At 39.1% G+C, this 20,489-nt stretch overlaps 1 protein-coding gene across 3 annotated transcripts in view; it reads right to left on the minus strand.

Moving 5' to 3' along the window:
* Positions 1 to 17,245, minus strand: part of UCHL3 (ubiquitin C-terminal hydrolase L3) — a 44,723-nt gene extending 27,478 nt beyond the window's left edge. For 2 of the 3 annotated variants that reach the window (XM_030036552.2, XM_030036553.2), the window contains exons 1-5: positions 17,100 to 17,242; positions 16,843 to 16,854; positions 4,563 to 4,691; positions 1,218 to 1,374; positions 752 to 837 (exon numbers count right to left, since the gene is read on the minus strand). In XM_030036552.2, the coding sequence (XP_029892412.1) occupies positions 752 to 837; positions 1,218 to 1,374; positions 4,563 to 4,691; positions 16,843 to 16,854; positions 17,100 to 17,141 (426 nt within the window). In that variant the 5' untranslated portion in view covers positions 17,142 to 17,242. Of the gene's footprint in view, positions 1 to 751; positions 838 to 1,217; positions 1,375 to 4,562; positions 4,692 to 16,822; positions 16,855 to 17,099 lie in introns of all 3 variants that reach the window. The other variant, XM_041128695.1, reaches the window with a different exon arrangement.
* Positions 17,246 to 20,489: the final 3,244 nt, after the last annotated feature.

Consider the following 20,489-nt stretch of genomic DNA (forward strand, 5'->3'; position numbering starts at 1 on the left):
ATGGCCCTTTTACACACAGAAAACACTATGGGCAAGTGTCTTTGTTATATATCACTTCTTGAGCAGACAAAATACTTTAAACAGAAGCTCTGAACAGACATCCTGTGTCCAACATTTCTACAGAAAATGTCATCGAACCTCTACTGTTTCTGTTTGTTACTACCTCCCTCAACCACATGTTAACACCCTTATTCCTGAGGGCTTCACAATAAGCTTAAATTTAAACTCAGACTTGGAAATCATCTAGATTTTCATTTTGAGAGAATCATCATTACCATCAAGAGCAACAGCAGCATTCTACCCTTCCACCACTGGCCAGATGTTTCTGCCGCATCCTTTCAAACAGCACTAATGATCTGGCTAACCACACTATCAGCTAGCCCATCTAATTGTTTGGGGTGGTGGGGGAAGGAGATTATATTTCAGCCAAATCATCTCTTTGTGTGCCCCAAACTGCTAGAGCCAAAGAGAGATGACTAGAAGGCACAAATGAAAGGAGGCAGCAGAAGGACCACCCTTTCAGCAACAGCCCCAGAGCAGCTTAAATTGACCATTAAACTGCATCTTGAACCCACCAAAAAGATTATGCACACGTTTCTCATTCATTTCAAAGTCATTTTAAACTATGCCAGTGAATTAATATGGATGAGAAACATTGACAAAATCCATTCTGCTGACTGAGCTAGACTGACTGCTCATGCAAGTAATTCTTACACCATTTTAAATAAAAGTAAAACCACGTGATACTAACTTCATAAGTTTCTAGATATTTGGCCCTCTCTTCAGGAGTCATAGATAATGAATCTTCTAGGAACTTTTTCAGTGAAGAATTAGTTTCTTAAAAAAATAAAAAAAGACATAATTAGAGTCATGCTGTAACCCCAACTTCATTCAAAGCTTACAGAATGCTTATTCCAGCGAGATTTAAAGATATAATTACATTGTATCTTTAAGACACTGAAGGCTGACTGCAAGAGGAATTGCTACCTGCTGCAGTTGCAATGTTTCAAGTGCTTTAGTTCATGGATTGGTATGAAATACTGTTTTTATAATTACAGGTAGAAATGCTCTTTGAACAGAGATCGTCCTTTATGAATGGTTATATTCAGAGAAAGCAGTACAAAACGTATCCTTCCCTCCATGCCTCCCCTACAGTTAAGGAGAAAAAAAGGGAAAAGCCAACAAAAAACCCCAATCAACCAACCAACAAAACTTACCAAAGTTCATTTTATCTCTGTTGTTTGCAATAGCATGAATTAGCCCAATTGTTCCACAAGCATTGTTAATGGTCTGCTTCATGAAATACACTGATGATTTGACATCTTGCCCCTTAGCTTTTATTCTCTCTTCTTCTTCTGTTCTGAAGGTTTCATACTAGAAGGAAAGTTACAGACATTTCACAAATAGTACAAATAGATACTGGCTATATTACTGAAGCAAGAATAATTTTAAAAAAGCAACAGCTAACTAATAAAAACCAAAACTCAACTTGTAATTTGAAACGCTTAACCCATGTGGTCCGACAAGTATATGTAAACTTACTCAACTGAACAGCTCTATATTGTTTCTTAAACCAATGCCTTGTCACTAGCCAAAAACCAGTCACACAGCAAACATAATTTTGAAATATGTGTTATCTAACATAATTTCAAAAATGTTCAAAATATTTCCTTGATCTGAGCACCTGTCACCATCTCTCTTCAATCCAACAAAAAGATTTTAAGGACAGAGGATTCAAAGCACTATCAAGCAAACCATAATACTTCAGGTGCTTAATTAGCATGAAGCATTCTTACAAGTTCCATTTTTACATTTCATTTTTTCCAGGAATATAAAATATAAAAAGATTTATATAATGCTCAAGGCCTCAAAACAGGCCCTTCAAAAGCCATATTCATAAAGTGAATGTTTATTTTCTAAAGTAAAAGAAAGAATTTAGTATGATTGAAAAATCTAAAGTATTTGTTTTGTAAAGATCATAATTGACTAAAATCTGTTATACTATGCAACAGTGTGTTGGTTTTGTGGGTTGTGGTTTGTTAGTTCTTTTGCAGGGGATGGGGTTTGTTTGTTGGGGGTTTTTTGTTTGGTTGGTTTTTTTAAGATTTTAATCTCAAACAGAAAGAGAATGAAAGAAAACTGCAAATGTTCCAGACAACACTGTTCTTTCTTCCTCCTTTGCCTCTTTTACTGGGTACTTTTGCAGACAAAAAAAAAAAAATATTGAAGTAGATGGGCTTTTTATACAAAAGTAAAGTTTGAATGCAGAATGTTATCAAGGAACTTTTCCTGAAAACCCATGAGAAATTTCTCTCAGACTCTATGTACTGTCAGTGACAAACAGAAACAGGAAATTTTTCCAGCATCATGATTCCACACTTGTAGCTTCTCTGAATGTTCTGAATGGTCTAAACAATAGCAAGAGCATTTACAAATCATTTTAATTTGACACCACTTATCTACATGTTAAAAAAAATAATTGAGACAGTTGAGAAATTTTTCTTAATTGAGAAAAATATTTCATAGAGCATAATTGGACAAAAGTTCATATTAGACAACCAAAATACACTCAATGGCAAAAATAAATATATAAATGTTGAGAATACTGAAAATACAGTTTTGAGCAAGGGTTAGACCAGATCACTTCAAGAGGTCCCTCCTAACTGGAGCTATCCCATGATATGTATTCATTGGACCATGCCCAAAATGCCCAATGCTCACAGCGTTCACTGTCTACAACCTACAATGCAGACTAAGAAAGTCATTGACCTTTAAACTGTACAATAACCCCAAGATTATCTATATGCAAACAAGAGTATCTTGCCCTAAAAGCAAGTTCAAGCAAATTGATATATAGGAAACATGAAAGAAAGGAACTTCTAGATAGAAGAGCAAAGACATGATAGAAAAGTGTTTACAAAGGCATTAAAATTAATTAAGGGGCATACTTTCATAAATGTAGACACAGCCAAGAAACATAAATAAATAAAAAATTAAATAAAAGCAGAATATAACAGGCCATATTGAAAGTGAGACTGAGAAGGGGAAAAGTACTCCAGAAATACAAAATAATGCTCAAGAGTCTTGTGGAGTTTACACTGAACAACAAAAACTTCACATCATTGAGACTTCACATGAAAGATTCAGCCTTCACACACTCAGGCTAAACAGTTGATAGTAACACTTGTGTCCCTTATGTTTCTGGAAGATTAACATGCTGGAGAAAATCTCAAATATTTGGCTGGTAGTCAAATTTGATTGACTGATGCAACAGAGCATATGCTGTTTCTCTGGTTCTGTGTGTCACATGCTTCTTCAGAATGAAATTGGATACACCTTCTGGAACAAGAGTAAGGTTGCTCTTTCCCATGGGATGATGCTCCCAGAGCATGATCCAAGAAAGGAAGTTTGCACAGGAAGGGAGGCAAAAGAAAAGTGACAGTCACAGAAGGAGCTCAGACCTGTAGCTCAAGCAGACAGACAGAAACCACAGCACACAGAAAACAACTCCTCAAAGGTGACAGAAAGGGAATTTCCTGAAGACAGGTGAGGACAGTTAAGAGTTTGCTTAAATTCAAAACTATCAAGGTGGCTGAAATCAAGCCTGAGGAGGACTGCCTGCATGGCTGTTTTGGAGAAACAAAATGCAAAGTTTTACAAGACCTAATGAGTAAGAGGACTGACCTAGTCACGCTTCTATTTAAACAGGTTTTGTTACAGAAGTTAAGCTTTAATAGCTAACTGCTTTGTCCTTATAAACCACGTGTTCTTTTTGAGAGACACATTAAGAGGAAGAAGTTTGGGCAAATTCACCTCAAACATTTCGGCTGACCTTATTACAATCACATAAGATTTTTAGAAACTGAAAGATCAATATGAATCACAAATTTCAACCTACGTAACACTTGAAGGAGATATGTAAGATGGATGTCTTCTCTATGTAGAAGCATGTGATGACACAAAACAAGCAGACTTGAAGATTTAACCAAATCAAGTATTTCAAAGTCTAATGTAAGAGGAAAGAGGGGGGTGTGGGGAATTCTCTTTCATTTTAGAAATATGCCCTATCTGTCCAAAAAGTGAAAGCCATATTGGTATTGATGACTGAACTGAAAGTGGATTGAAGTTTGGTCAGTGCAACAGTACAAAAACTCAAAAAGTAGTTGCATTTGATATAGTCCTATACCCCACCTCTTATTTTGCTTATGCTATTGTAGCTTTCTGCTAAAAGTAGCAGAACTGAGCCATTTCACAGTGCATATTTAAAAAAAAAAAAGCCTTAAATTGTCTGTAACAGAAAAATGTGAGGCGTATTTCTCTGTGCTTCTACATTAGCTTTTCCCACTCCAACTTGAAAAGAAATTGGAAACATACACGTAAGGTTATGAAAAGAAGGTTCTGAAGGAAGCATTTTATCGTTGTTGTTCTTAATTAAGAAGTCTCTTGAATAAGGTTTGAGTCTCATCTTGATTCTATTATGACATCAAGTACAAGATTTAAACTGTTCATTCCCATTTCATTTACAACAAAAGTGATTAGCTGATTGTGAAATAAACACTTACCTTTTCTGTTATTGGAAAGAGAAGTAGCACTGCACAGACAGGTCTTGGCACCATGCTAAGCAGTTCTGGTTCCATACCATAAACATCTACAAATTGCCAGTCAGGATGTATACCTAGCTGTTTGAGAAACTGGAAAAGAAAAAAATAGAATAATATTAAATGAGTACACTCATACACCTATCTTTTTAGAAGCATAACAGAGTATTTACAACATGAAATACATTGCAACAACCCATAATTTCCAAAATTTAACGAGAATAAATAAGGCTAAATAAATCGTAGTGCTAACAAAGACACACAAAATCCCCATGTTTTATTTATTTAAATAGGTTTATGAAAGGGAAGTGAAAACACTCCCAGCACTATTTACTAAAGCATTAAAGCACTTCAGCCATTTTGAAAGTGTTCTGTCACAAAATAGAGGAGTACCAAATATTCACTTTAACTAGAAATCATGGGTCAGAGCATGCATGAATAAACTTACGATAATATTTGATTCCATGAATACTCCAGAACACCTGACACCAGTGCTTATATTGGAGCTGCTGGGTTTCAGCAACTCAAAAAAACCTGTGATCTTTGATGGCCTTTTGAGCAAAGAGACACAAGATACATATTTTAGTAGGTGTACCTTTTAAGGTGTTCTTTTACATGAAGAGCCCTTTCAAACTATGAGAATAACACATTTTGAAGTAGACAAAGATTAAGTGCCAGACAATAATCATGAATCTTCAAATAATTCTCAGTTGCTTCTTTAGGACTTCTGAACCGTGTCTAAGCCAAAGCCTTTCTGATCATCTTTCCTATACTAAAGCTATATGTCACAATACAAAGAGTGATTTTGGATCTTTTACCTAACACTGAGCTACTTAAGAAGGAAAGAGAGACTGTAGCACCTGCTAAGCTTTGACAACCTTAGCCTACAATTGGGTCCTCACTTTTTAATCAGATATTCTTCTTTTACTCAGATAAATTACGTATCGCAACAACAGTTGCAGAATTAATAACTATAAATGATCTAAACCAATTTGAAATATTTGTGTTATCACAGTCTAGAAGAACCTAACTGAATTCAGAAACTATTGTTACTGTACACACACTGACCATAATTATAAGAAAAAGCTGACTGTACACTGTGGCATATACAAATCCTATTCTGAAACTCTCCTTCTACTGGTAAAAGAAATACATTTTGGAGGAAAACTGAAAGATGTGGGAACCCTGTGTATTTTCCAAAAAGTTAACATTTCACAACTTACTACATTTCTGCTGGAAAAACCATATTCTATAGGAAAATTTTATCCAGTCACCTGGGGCTCTCAAGTTTAAAATAAGCAAAGTCTGCTGATAAACAGCTGCAATTTAAATGCCTGAAAAAACATGCAGCAAGTAATATTCCTCTGCCCTCTCTAATGGAAAAAACAATGAACTCCTAAAGCGTTTCTTTAGCCAGCTCAACAAAACTCAACTCTGCGGTTCCCAATACTGTTCCCAAAAGTGATACTGTAGAAGACCAGACTAATTTGTCCATTGTCTTTTTTAGAGGGGAAAGATTACTTTAAAAGCTTCATCATACTTCCTGCCCAACGCTATTTGAGGAAATCTATTTATTGATCATTTGCAGTAAAGATGTTTAAGAATCACATAAGATGGTAAGCCTAAATGAAAGCCACAATGACTCTCTTCTTTCCATAATCCACCTAGTGAGGAGGTTTATACATCCGCACAAGAATTCAGTAAGTTACACCATGTTTGAGTAGATTCTAACCTACATAGATGTAACTGTAAGAATACCCCAAATGAGTATTTTATTAAAACAGAACACGAGAACATACAACAAAATACAAGTGTCTTCATTTAACATGAGACCTCTTCAAATACCATTTTCAACTTCTATTGGGCAAGAGGCAACGTGGTTGTCTTTCAGGAGACATAGCCAAGGGGCTGACTCTCAGTATTTAGAGATACAAAGGAAACAGTTTCTACAAAGTCTGAATGTATGGACAACAAGTATTTATAAAGAGTAAGGAAGATTTTTACTGGTAACACTTAGGAATATATTCTACAGAGGGGCAAAACAATAGAAAATATACATACACTTAAGCTTATTAAGAGAATGAAGCTGTAGTTTGCAGCCAGTGTTTTAAGGGGGCGAAAAAAAACCCTACCCAACCCACACTTCACCATTTTAAATGCATTATTATCTTTCCATTTTACACTGCAAAACATGACATCAAAACCAAGGGCAAGTAAAGGTGATTTAAGTTTGAAAAAAGTTTAAAGCATATATTGAAAAAAATAATATGGCTTTCTGTGTATCTACAGTAATAACCTATAAAGTTCACAGAGTTCAGTATTTGATTCTGGCTGCCTTGGAAAACATGGAGATTTTCTTTTCATAAGGCCATGTAAACAGTTTTCCCCATTTCTCTCTTTTTCTTACACTACCTACTAATAATGAAAAACATGGATTGATCATAAATTCAAAGAGGAAAAGGGGAATGAGGGAGAAAATACAGTGTCTTCATCAAGTTCTTAAGGAAATTTTGTTCCCTTATGTAGAGGTTTGTGGGACTGGGCACAAGTCATAATTAAGGCTTTGCAGAACCTATCCTTTTGACTAGTTTACAAAACAAGGTAGTGTTGAAGTACAATAAGAAAATTCACTCAGAAGATTGCTTATGTAATACACCAAGCTCTTTTCTTTCTGTACCACCTTTAAGTCTTGCCAAGATTGGGAAGAAGGCCAAATTATTATCTTTTAATGAAAATAGAGAAAAGGGAAAGTGTTAAGTATTTACTAGCTGATGAAACAGAAGACAGTATATTTTGAACTCTTATTCTAACCCTGTAGGTTGTGAAGATAATTACCACTTTGTGAATAACAACAAAAAAAAAAATCTGAAGGGGAAGGGAGTACGTGTATGGGTGCATTAAAATATTATTTGTACTTCTAGTACTTTTCTTATGAAGCCAATGACTAATCTTTCCATCATCTTTACTGCTGTTATTCAGAACTGTGGGAAAACTAATGCAACTGAAAAAATATAAGTTTTTATTTTGCAAGATTACATGAAATAAGGGTACAAAACCCCAACAAAATAAAACCAATACTCACCTAGAAAAAAAAACAACCCACAACCAGAAGAGGCAATGCTAGAAGGATCACATTAAGCTATTGGACAAATAAAGTGATTTAGGTTCTCCTGTCCTGTTCTACACCACTGGGGAAAAAAACACAAAACAAAACACCCCCCCCCAATCTACAAAATGCTCCCTAAACCTAAGAATAGCTACTCAAACTCCTGAATGAAATATTCAATGTAACGAACTCCACAGATGTAGGGTGCCTTTCATTATTCACGTTACCATAATGCCTAGAAACTTTACAATCTATGAAATCGTAAGTTTCAGTATACAACGAGAGTTATGACTAGAAGCGATGGTCAGCACTACAAAGAACAGCAAGAGCATAGGCTTAGTATGACATGACACACAAGCAGCCTAACAACTTTATCGTAGAATCATCAAAAAAACCAACCAACCAAACAAACAAAAAAAACCCTAAGGAGAAACCCAAAATAGGCAAAGGAGATATCTCTGTGTATCAAGAAGGTTTCGTTCAGGCCTGTGAAAAAAGTCATAGAAATATCCCTCTGAAAATTTGGAGAGTACATGACAAAAACTGGCAGCATAAGCCCCTGTGTAAGAGAGACTGACAGATGGGTAACAGATGAACAATAGATGGCAGGATGGGAAGAACCCTTAAAACAAATATATGAAGCTTATTTTTAATGTGGAGACATGCAAAGAAAGAAAAAGGAATTCGATCAACAACACAGCCAGGTAAGTAGTATTTTGCAACTGTGTTCTGAATGGCTAAAAGCAAGGCAAGACTATTTAGCAAGGTCAAAGAGAAGAAATTTTGTAGGACTAAAACCAACTTGTTAAGAACCAGGAAAAGTTCTTTAAAGGGACAAAAATCTATATTAGATGTGACAGAGGAAGGTCAGAAAAGAGATGTCACAAGCAACAGCTTCAATTTTGGCAAGTTACCCAAATACCTTAGTAATAACTAAATTAAACCTCCTTTTTTTCTCCCTCAGTCTTTTTCTAGCTCTTTCCTAGACAAAGGATGCTGGTACAAAAAGGAGTCAGTTATGCACCAGGCGATGAAGCAACCCCTTCCCCACTGACAAAAGCATTCCTGTTTTAGGACAGCAGGCAGTTCTGTATGCTTTTTAGATAGTGTCATTAATAGTGAGGGACCTCTACTGCTTTGCATTCCAATTATTCAGCGATTACCTAAGCAATTTTATTCTACAGATACCTACTGGACGGAACAGTTAGGATACTTTACACTATATCTGAGGGCTCACTCACTTCCAGCTGTTTACTATCTCTTAGCTTATTGACACTACATAATAAAATACAGCTTTATATTTCTCTAGATCCGCACAAGAGTGTATTAGATACTCTTTTTCAGTCACTGCTTATCACATTGCTGACTATTCTTAATTTATATGTCTTCGAGCATTTACCTTAGAAAAGAAAAAAAAAATACTTGGCTACATTACAGAAGTCTTACAGGGGCTCAGGAAGAACAACAGCAGCAGCAACAACAAAAAACTCCACACATGTCTGTATCTAGTTTATTAACTTTTTCAGAACTTTATTTTTACTGATTGTTGTCATATTTTCAGTTGTCTCTATTCTTGTATTAAAATACCTTCCTGAAAAACACGTTGTGGTTTTTCAATGGTCCAGCTAACCATTAGACAAAAAGTCACTTTTAAAATTACTTTACACGCATACACATACCTTACCTGCACTTCTCATGAATTTCTCCTTTTTTCCCCCAGTATTCCAGAGGGCCCTTCCTTCTCACCTGATTATTACTGTTTTCAACTAGCTAAGGGAGAGTGCAGAGAAGATGGAGACAGACTCATCTCAGCAGTGAACAGTAGAACAATGAGAAACAATGGACATAGGTTGGAACACAGGAAATTTGAACTTGATAAGCAAGGCATTTAAAAATAAATTTAAAAAATAATGAGCATGGTCAAACACTAGCACAGGTTGCCCAGGAGGCTGTGGAGTCTCTATCCTTTGACGAATTCAGAACTTGACAAGTTCCTGAGCAACCTGTTTTGAACAGAACATGGTTGGATTACAGAACTCTATAGAGTTCCCTTCCAGCCTACCTGATTCTATTCTAAATCACCACAAACTGTAAATCTGTATGTCTAAATGTTAGTTAATAGCAAAAACATTACAATAAGCACATTTAGGCACTTTACTTATGTGGTGTGTGGTATAACCTATGCTGTTTTCATTGTCGATACCACTACTTTAACCTACTAACTGTTAGGCATTGAAAGAAGCACAGAGCGGTTATCTTTAATACATGAGTCTACTCTGAGTCACAGCGGCTACCTTTAAGGTTCATGAAATTTACTTAATTAAGGAAAGAAAAAAAAAAGTTCATGCTTATTTATTTATTGTTAGAGAGCCTCAAAAGTAGAATGGAAATCCAGTGGACAAAGACAACCTAGCAACATCTTGACCCAGGCGAATTGACTTCAGCAGTTTAAAATAGTACTTCTGCCAACACAGTTACACAGCCAGTAGGAAGATTTGATTTATGGGGTTGATGGAAATGTGGAAAGGGTAAGTGGAATAAGAAAAAGTAAGGGTGGAGTTTATTTTAACAGAAAATTTCTGAAGTAGTTCATGCACAATTTAAATATTGTCTGAAGTACAAGTGCTCTTTTCCACTTTGCCACTTGCATGTAAAAACAAAGTGAGAACAAACACTGAAATAAAATGGACTTTGAAATTTCGGTGCAATTAAAGTTGGATGGCATTTGCAAATATTTCAAGAACACCACATTCTAAATACTAAGGCATTATACTCAAGACTTTGAGTTTTCCACATTTTACTGTGGTATTTGTATACAAGTTGGAACCATGAAAACATAAAACTGGCAAAATGCACAAACATTTCCAGACACTCAGATACAAAAGTCAAAGAGCCTTTGTGGGAAGAACCAACTGTTGTAATCCTCTTCAAATTGCAAACACAAACCAAGACACCAACAGAGCCTACATTTTATTGTACTTCTACTCAGTGGATTAAAGCATCGCTGTATCACAACAAAACCACAGTTAAGAGTTTCTTCTGCAAAAACAAAACATGCCTATGGCTTTAGGAAACTTGAAGGACTACATCTAAATAAACTGATGAAGACAATCAGTATTTTGTAACTTTTTCATTAAAGCATAAGAATTTTTGGCACTTAGTTAAATTGAAGCTAATCTTTTTCCCTAGAAAGTAGTAAGACACTGCATAAAATATGTCTGATGGAATTATCACCAAGAAAAAGAAAAAAAAAAAAAACCAGAACACTTACATTACAATTTATATAAATCCACAAATAGATAGTTGTATTCAGCCCCTTAAGTATTCAATTCTTACTAAACTAATCTATATTACAAATATAAATGCACAATATTTTGTTTTCAATTCTTTGTACATAATTTCTACAGGCATATTACAAAAAACTGTTTGTTTCAGAAGTGAAATTCCTTTATGGAAATAAGGGAAGCACCCAAACAATATTTTATTGTTTGGGCATTATAAGGATATGTTTCTTAATTCTTTCATTATGACATTTATGGAATTAAAATGAAGGGATCATTTTTCAATGCAGTTTAGAGAAGGCATCTTTCAGACCATTAATCAAAATGACTGACATGACAAGATGGCAGCAGCTGGAGAAACGTTAGTTCTAGACAGCAGTTCAAAAGGCATACCAGAAGCAAATACATGGCTGTAACTTACATGAGGTGCATTATTGTTCTTTACCAACTACTCTTCACTTCGAGTGGCCAGAATATGGTCTTGCTCAAACAAGAGATGCTCCATTATAATAAACTTACTTGGGGAAATTCACGATTTACTATGAATTCTTTAATATCCTCAAGCGCTGTATTTCAGGACCTCAGGACCTCATAATAAAGTTCAAGGAATACAGCCCATTTATCGTCACATTTATTTTTTTTTTTCCCAAAATTTGCAATGAAGGAGGAAAAAAAAAAAAAGAGGTCACTTTCAACTTCATCAAAAATGTGAGAAATCTTACACCTACAAAATTCTTATCCTTCCAATCGTGTTAGTTTCTTCAGGGTGTCTAAAAGAGCAGCACTTACTTAACAGTTAGCGCTCCTGATCTTCACAATGAGGGGTATATATTTTTTAACATATCCATCAAGCAGTTTCAAAATTTAATAGTCAGTATGCCCAGGCACTGCCGTATATATTGAACCAGGACATCACACAGGCAGCAATGCAAAGCGCACGGAAAGCTGGACTAACCAGCTGACCCAGGCTTCCTCTGAAACTGCCCCAGTGAGGAAGAACTTTAGAATGCTCCGAACAGAGTCCCGAGGTGCAGCTACTGAGCCACTGGTTCAAAACAGGACACCACGTTATGCTGTGAAAAACACTTAGAGACCTGTTTCTATGATCTAAACAATTATTCATAACGGGCATGAGCCGGATCAATCCATTCTTCCAAATAAGCTGTTATACATAGGATTTTTACAGTGTACTAAAACAACAATTGGATTCTACTGGTCCTTTACATCAAGGAAAACCTGGAGCGGGGAACGGCATCTTCAGTGCAACAAGATAACCTACCACATGAACCACTATCACTTCCACTCTGTAGCACCCCATCCACTTAAACAGGGTTCGAGACAGTAAGGGTTTCCTTGTTACAATTTTTAGTTGTCATTGAAACAGAAATAAGAAACTGAGCAAAAAAGACCATAATAAAAAGCCAGAAGTGGCAAGTACAAATAGAGGAATGAAACACATCATTTTCTTAGCTTTCAGTTACTGAGGAACGTACAAAGGCAGATCTAAGTCAATCTTTCAACTGTTGATATAAATAATGCTTTAAACCCCAAAACAAGTTACAATTTTCCTTTTGCAACATACCTACCTATTTACACTCAATAAGAGGTCTATATAGCTTGAAATATTTTAAACTAGAGGAAGCCATTCAACAAGTGATCTCACAGTGGACATATGCAATCCCTTCATATTTGTCCTTGTGTTTATTCTTTGCTATGCTGTGCCACAGCCCCAACACTTCCCCTTTGTTGGCTCTGTGGAAGGCTTTCTGGGGTATTCTCTTTACAGAAAGACACAAACTAAGTCCTGGTCTTCCACCTTCTGAGGCTACGCTCATAACAACAGGCTGTTTTCCAAGCATGCACACACTGTTTCCACTCTGCTTACAACAGAAAAGTTAAACTCCACTCTCCCACCCCCCAACTAAAAAAACAGCCTAGCTAAGCATTTTCAGAAGGACATCTCTGTTCCTTCACATCTGACATCATTTCACTCCAACACAGTAACTCATCTATGAGTACTACCACCCAACACACTTCAGGAATTGTGGGCACTGCCTTTTCAGTTACTTTGATCAGTAGGGCTTTCTTTTGGGAAAGCCTGTGTGATAGTGTTGCAGAGTTCATAAAATGGAAAGACCTTTTAGGAAGAGTAAAGTTTGCTTTCTTGAGATACTTAATTAATCTCTGTATTTGCCTGACACCCTTTAGAAATGTGTTCCATAACTGGGTGAAGGCTGGCTGTATCCAGTTTCTGCCATTTGTTCTATGTTTTGTGATCTTTATTGCCCCTGTGACTTTAAAGGCACAGCTGTCAAGGGCATCCATGGACTAAAATGAATTTCTTTATGTAGCTGACTCTCAGTACCTTAATGGCTTAAAAAAAAAAAAAAAAGAAAAAAAGTAGGATCAAAGACCTGAAAATAATGCTGGAAGGTAACTGAGAACTGGCAAGTAAGCCCTATGTGGCAAGAGAAACCCAAGCCACAGCCAACTCTCAGTAGTTTAACTCTGAACTACCCGAAGCCAGTGCTTGAGCTTCATAATCAGATGCAGTCAATTACTCTATCCTTATCTGGCTATAACGAAGGCATGAGTTGACATGGTACCTTATCTAGGAAGAATGTGTGAGATGAAGAAAGATAAGAGAGAATGAAGAAAGGTGGGAGATCAAGAAAGATATCCACCAATAATACTTCTTTGTTTAGCTAGGCTTGCTAGGGAATCAATTGTGGATTGCAAGCCAGACTGAAGCGACATCATGATAGAGAACAATCAGCCTGTGTCTGATCTTTTCACTCCCAAAATCTGTATGCAGTCTGACTTTTTTTTTTTTTGGTGGTAGAAGAAATTGAGAACAAGATACACAGCCAAACACCATCTGGTAAACAGTGGGCAGATAAACCCCATTTTCTTGCATTTTCTTGCTTTCTCTCTCCCATTAGTGGGGAGAGTCTCATAAGAGATTCAGTTAGAAGGGTAGCTCTGGTCACATCAGGCCCTCCAGCTGAAGGTCAAAAGAGAAGAAACCATTCCCTGTCATCACTGTACACAAAGTGCAGATTTGTAAATGCTGAATCATCAACTCTCTCTGTATCAGAGGTGGACTAACAATTCATTCTGTCAGACTGTAGAAGTGGAGGGGGAAAAAAAAAAAGCATTGCAACAATTAAATTAGCACTGCATGGTACATTTAACTACTCTGACTTCTCTCTTAAAAACAGTACTACAGATACATGGCTGTGGTATTCCAAGTGAGTCACTGCCATTGGAAATCTTTAAAGCTAAGGAAGAATATTCCTGTTATCCTCACCAGCCAGTTTCTGACCTTTAAATAATTCCAACACATATGCACAAAGAGAGGTCCTATATACACTAAGGATTTAGAAATTCCGAGACTTGTATTATAAAATGAATGCTTTCAGATAGAGAAAAGCTTTCAAGATATTTTGGAAAGATTTCACATATCCTATAACTGAGAAATACCAGTTCTCCTCCATTATCATCTGAATTTCTACCACAAAGATTGAAAGAGTATCAAATTTACAACTTAGATTTCAAAACTAGAGAGCACACACTATGGTAAGAACATATTAAAAGCAAATGAACCTGCCTTCAGTACATTTCCTTTCTCGTTACTATTAAAAAAGGGAATAAAATGATCGGTACAATAACCAAAATAGACTAAGCATTTGTTAAATCATAATGACAGTTCTGACTACAATCTATTAGTTAAGAATACACGCATCTTACAGGTGACTGGAATTTTTTTTGGTTTTAAGAGCTCACTACCACATCTAGCAATAACATTAACAGAAGTAGTATGTTCCAAGGATAGTTTAACACTCAAGTAAAACAAATAAAATACAATTAAAAAAAAAAACCCTACCAAGAAACACATGGCTAAATGTCTATGTAAAGAGATATATGTACTAAACTACTACTAGACACATATATTACAGCTATTAAGGGCACACCATTGTTTTGGGTTTTTTTAATCCTGAAGAATTCCAGAGTATTTTACAGAGCACAGCACAGAGAACCACAAAAAAAGGTCTGTCCTTGCAATTAACTCAACAGGATTTTCTAAAAATGCATTTGCAACTTCATTTGAATCTCAAATTACTATTATTGTTATTTTGAACATAAGCAGGATATGAATAACTTGTGACTAACAGCCCTGTTGTTATAGTTTACCACTGTACTGATGAGATTAAAAGAGCAATGACTAATAATGCAAGGTGTATTCATATTTAACACTAACCATTTTTTCCTTTTTTTTTTTTTTTTTAAATATACACCTCTCAGTCTGGAGAATAACAACTACTGCTCAGTTAAGACTGGCAAAATATAGTGAGGGAAGAAGTCTAACTGGTCTGAAGTGGCCTTTTCTGTACAGAAATATTAACAAGAAAATCCTTGACAGAATAAACTCCTGTAATCCATGATCATCCACAATAGATAGATATCATCCATCATCAGTGCAAAGCCAATGGGCAAGAGAGACAGATTCTAAACACACTTAGAATTGTTCATTTAATGTTCTTCTAGGATTTTCTCTGTATAATATAAACATGTAGTGATACAAGATAATTCAGATAAAAAAAAGCCACTAGTTTTTCCTCCTCAATTTCTACTTTACAGCTGACAGGACTTTATTTGTAGCATGATAAGCTCATCTCAACATCTGGAAAATGAGAAGAAGTTAGAGAATTTGCAAATCTACTAGTAATTTATTCACACTTATTTTCTTCCAAACTGGAATTTAGTCTCTGAATTTCAAAATTTAAAGAAAATCTAAACCACGATGAAATTATAGCACACATTCAAGAAATGCTCCCAGAAAGGTTGTTAATTTTAACTCAGGACTGGGATTCAAAACTTCTGAAATTGCAGCAGCAATACTGTTAGAATTGTAAAATTATTTGTCCTAGGAAACTAGAAAGCCAAGTACAAAATGATCCACCATCAAATAACCCTTCACTCTCCTGCAGACACAGTTAGTATATTACAGCAACAACAACAAAAAAATACATTCTTCACACATAGAAATTCCTAATTTCCAAAATGTTTCAACAGCATAGTTTTAAGAATGTCATCTTACTGCTAGAAGCTTCAGAGTCTTTTGGCTTAAGCACCATCCTTAACATTATCAACAGGCCTGCTGGGATCAACATCTGACCTCTAAGGCTTGTTAAAGATACTCAAAATTATCACCGAGAACATGATGCAGGGTTGGAATATGTGTGTTCTCCCTTCAGCTAGAGTTTATTAGTGCTGACATTGTTTTGTGAACTAGAACAAGCTTCCTTCCTCTAGTGTGGATGCTACTACGCTAACAAAACAAGCAACAACAAATCGTGCAGATATTGTCATGAATAAGCAGCCAAGTGCAAATACAGTAAAATGACATTATTTCTTATGGTGAGCCAAAGAAGAAAAAGACTGCAACACTGATGTAAGCAGATCCATACAAGTGCACAAAGCCATCATGTACAGGTCCAGAAATGGCACAGGTTACATATAAATATATAATAATGTTTTAATCATTAATTCATGAGTTAAAACTCACCTTGAAACACATCAGATATTACATTACATTAATAGCCAGACCACATCTATTCTCTTTTCCTTTACTGTTTTTTCCTTAATATAGTATCTTTACATGACACTATGTACTCGGAGGTTTCAGAGGAGGTTCCAGTACGGTCCAATATTAGAAGACTGAGCGCAGACACCCGTGGGGGAGGACGGGGTTACTCTCGTTGGAGAAGCAGGACCCTTTACTACATGAAAATGAAAGGAGATGGGCCTAAAGCTGCAGAGAGGCTAAAGCTTACCTCAATCAAAAGCTGCTTACCTGATTCGTGACCTGAAAAGAAAGCAGAGGACCCCAGTTAGATCCGCGGGCTAAGACTTCCCCCGTTCCCTGCCCCCACCAGCCAGCCCTCAGCCCGCGACGCTGAGGCCGGAGCGGCCCCGAGCCCTCTCCTCTCCTCTCCTCTCCTCTCCTCTCCGCCATCCTCCCTCCCTCCCTCCCGCCAGCAGCCAGCCAGCCAGCCAGGCAGGCAGCCCTCCCGCGCACCCGGCAGCTGCCCTCCGAAGCCGGGTACTCACGTCGGGGTTGGCCTCCAGGGGCAGCCAGCGATGGGGCTCCATGGCGGGGGCGGCTCCCGGTACCGGCGCTGGGCTGAACCTCACCGCGGCACTGACAGCGCCTCGCGCCGCCTCGCCTCAGACCTGACCCGGGACCGCACCACCGAGCCGCGCGGGAAAGGGGGGGGGGGCGGGAGAAGAAACCAACCCTCCGGCGCCCCCAGGCACACTTCTGCCCCGCTCCGGAGCGGCGGGCCGAGGCGGCTGACGGGGCGATGAACGCCTTCCCCCTAGGTGCTCCCGGGCACCGGCGGCCGGAAGATTTCCCCCTACCCCCCCCCCCCCTTTTGGCTCCCCCCGGCAATGGACTCTCCCAACGGGGCAAGGGGTGCTGCCTCGGCCGCCCCGCCCCGCGCTTGCTCCCAACCATCGGGGCCTGCGTGGTGCGCGGGAGCCGCCAGGGGGCGCCCCGCCGCCCCCGCGCCGGGAAGGCCCGAGCCCGCTGCCGGCCGCGGGCGGGGGCCGGGGCGGACGGGAAGCCGGCGGACAGCCGGGCCCCTCCGAGACGGCCTCCAGCAGCGAGGCCGAAGCACGGCCGCTCACCGGCGGCGAGGTACAGGCAGCGTTCAGGAAAAGGCAGCCGTGGGAACGGGACGGGCCAGGCAGCGAGGCGGGACAAAGGGATTCGGAGGGAGCCGGGAAGCGGTGGGCGGTGAGCTACCGCAACACCGCCTGAGAAGGCTTCAGGGCGTGCAGCAGGCAGGAGGCGAGGTCCCCGCATGATCTGCCGAAAATCGCTGCGGGAGGCGTTAAACCCCATCAAAAACAGCGCTTCTCTTCTAAAGCTGCGGACGCCCTCATAACTTTCCCGTCTCAGGAGCGCAAACACACCAGCTCTTGGCCTTTTGGCTAAGATCAAGCACAGTGTTAATCTGTACGCATCACATGGACTGTAGTAAGACGTTTTTATATATACACATATACATTCCACATTTAGTGTTATGCCTTCTTTCAGGTTAATTTAGAAAAGCTAAAAGTGAAGGAACCCATCCTTTTTCAGCCCCAGCCCTCCCCAACTGCTGCTGCCCACCGCTCTCTACAGACTGCAGCTGACCTACGCGGCCCCGTGCACCACTTGCACCGGGCCCTGCGTCTTCAGAAGTGGGCATTTGGACAAGGTTTTTGTAGAAGCCCATCAGTGGGACCTCTGGGCCCGCCCTGCAAGCATCCAGAAAGACCTGGGGCAGCGGGAAGGAGGTGGTCGAGCATGCACATATGTCTAGGGTGAGCAGAAAGGGCACAGGAAAGATAGAAACTGTGCCAGTTTACAGGGAAATCAGAGTCCCGTGAGAGAAGGAAGGAGAATAATATGAACAAACAGTGTTTCTAGGTACTGTAGAGACGGGAGTACCAAAGAGACAGGCGGCCAGAAAGGCAGGGTGTTGGGGACACCATACAGTTGAGGGCCCAGGCACTGGAGAAACCCAGGTAGCAGATACACTTTCTCCTGTCTGCCTGAAGAGCCTTGCTGAATAACTTGGTGTAGCTTTTTAGAGAGCGTTGATGGAAATCACACCCCATTCTGTAAATGTTAAGTTTACGAAATGGAGTAAACTACCTAATGATGTTTTTATTTTACCCCCCCGTAATCACTTAGCAGGACTACGGTGATGCTACATGCCTGTGCTTGAAGCTTCTGTATTGACCTATCAACAGTACTGTAGCGTATCTCTTCAGCAATCCAGTCTACTCATAGCTCATGAGATTGGTCTTCTAGTTTCTATACCAAGTGTCTCCTCATATTAAGTTCTTGGTCCTTATCTAGCTAAAAGATGGGCCTGTACTGTCAGATCACTGTCAGTCTGCATCTACCTTCCTCTGCCACTAAAAGCTTCAGAGAACACACTTAGAGAAGGCAGAATTTTCTAAAGGTACAGTTTAATTCTGTGGATGGGCAGACAAGCCGAGATCGTTCCATACATCACCACCTTCTGTTCCAAATTCAAAGAACTAAATGCATGTTTACATGTTGATGAAAAGAACCCTGAAATAACTCTAAAATTTCAGCAAATGATTCTGTAATTATCAAACCACCAAGATATTCAACTTCACATCTACCTCCCTATCTTGGAGGAAGAATCAAAAGTAACAGAACTAACATTAGTCATAGAGCTAAAGCCACTACTAAGAGACTTGATGAAATTATAATATAAAAGAATATGTGAAGTTCTCTAGATAGCGAAGTATGTAATAGTTAGCTAAGAACAAACAGATTAAGTCAAGACCTTGCTATCAGAGACAGATCTTACCAGTATGTACGTTGCTAGTGTTTTGATAATCGTGAGGTCATAAAAACACATACTACTCAGAAACATTCGCAGACTTAATTAGATACTTTAAAAGGGAGAGGCCAAGATCAGACAGGCCATAAATGTATAAAGCTCATAAACACACACCGTGTTCCCTAATAATTACCCCTTTCCTGAAATATATTCTGAATTCTTTCATAAACATTTACTGAAAATACGTAATTTTAAACTAGCCAGCACTATGACATGACAAGTTATGTATTACTGCTCTGTCACAGTCTTACAATAGATCTACTTAGATTGTAACATCATTAAAAAAAAAGCTAAAAGCAAATGTAAAACTGATTACTAGAGAAACCTAAGAATATTTTCTATTTTTAAAAGGTGAAACTGGTGAAGGATCAGTATCGTTTGAGGGCTCCAACCACACCCCAACCTTAATTCAGTTCAGTATGAAAAGCTTATTGAACATGGTTCTAGCCGTAGCTTTACAAAAACCGGCTATTTTCCCATAAAACCAAAGACAGCAGCTTATCTACGCGGACCCTTCATGAACTGCACAGTTCATTTGCAGGTGTACAGGCCGACTCCACAGTCCACCTGCACAAAGTACGGTCGCTCGGTGCATCCGTGCGAAGCTCTGTGCGCGGCAGGCACACCTGAGTGCGGCAACCCTGACGCCAGTTCACAAACCAAACTCGGTCAACCACTCGTTGCGCAAACCAGGTGTGACTTGAACGAGAGGCCTTTCCCCAAGCCTCCCCGCGGACTCCCACGCCAGCGCCATTTCCCAAGCCCCCCCCCGGGGCCTGCAGCGGGACGGAAAGCGCGGGCAAGCCCTCAGCCACCGCCCGCCAGTGGCCTTTTTCCACCCGACGACTGCAGACCCGATACTCTCCTAAAAAGCAGTCCCCGTTTTACTTGCGTCTATTTAAGAAACGATTTATTTCGAAAAAGACAAAAAACCCAAAACCCTCCCGGCGGGGCCCACAGCGCGGGCGGGCAGGCTCCGCCCTCCCCCCAGGGAAGAAAAGCGCATGCTCCCTGCCCGGCAGCCAATAAGGGCGCGGCCGCTGGCCCTGCCTCGCTCTGGTAACGCCCG

This window comes from Aquila chrysaetos, chromosome 14, assembly GCF_900496995.4.
Source record: "Aquila chrysaetos chrysaetos chromosome 14, bAquChr1.4, whole genome shotgun sequence".
Lineage (NCBI taxonomy): Eukaryota > Metazoa > Chordata > Aves > Accipitriformes > Accipitridae > Aquila > Aquila chrysaetos.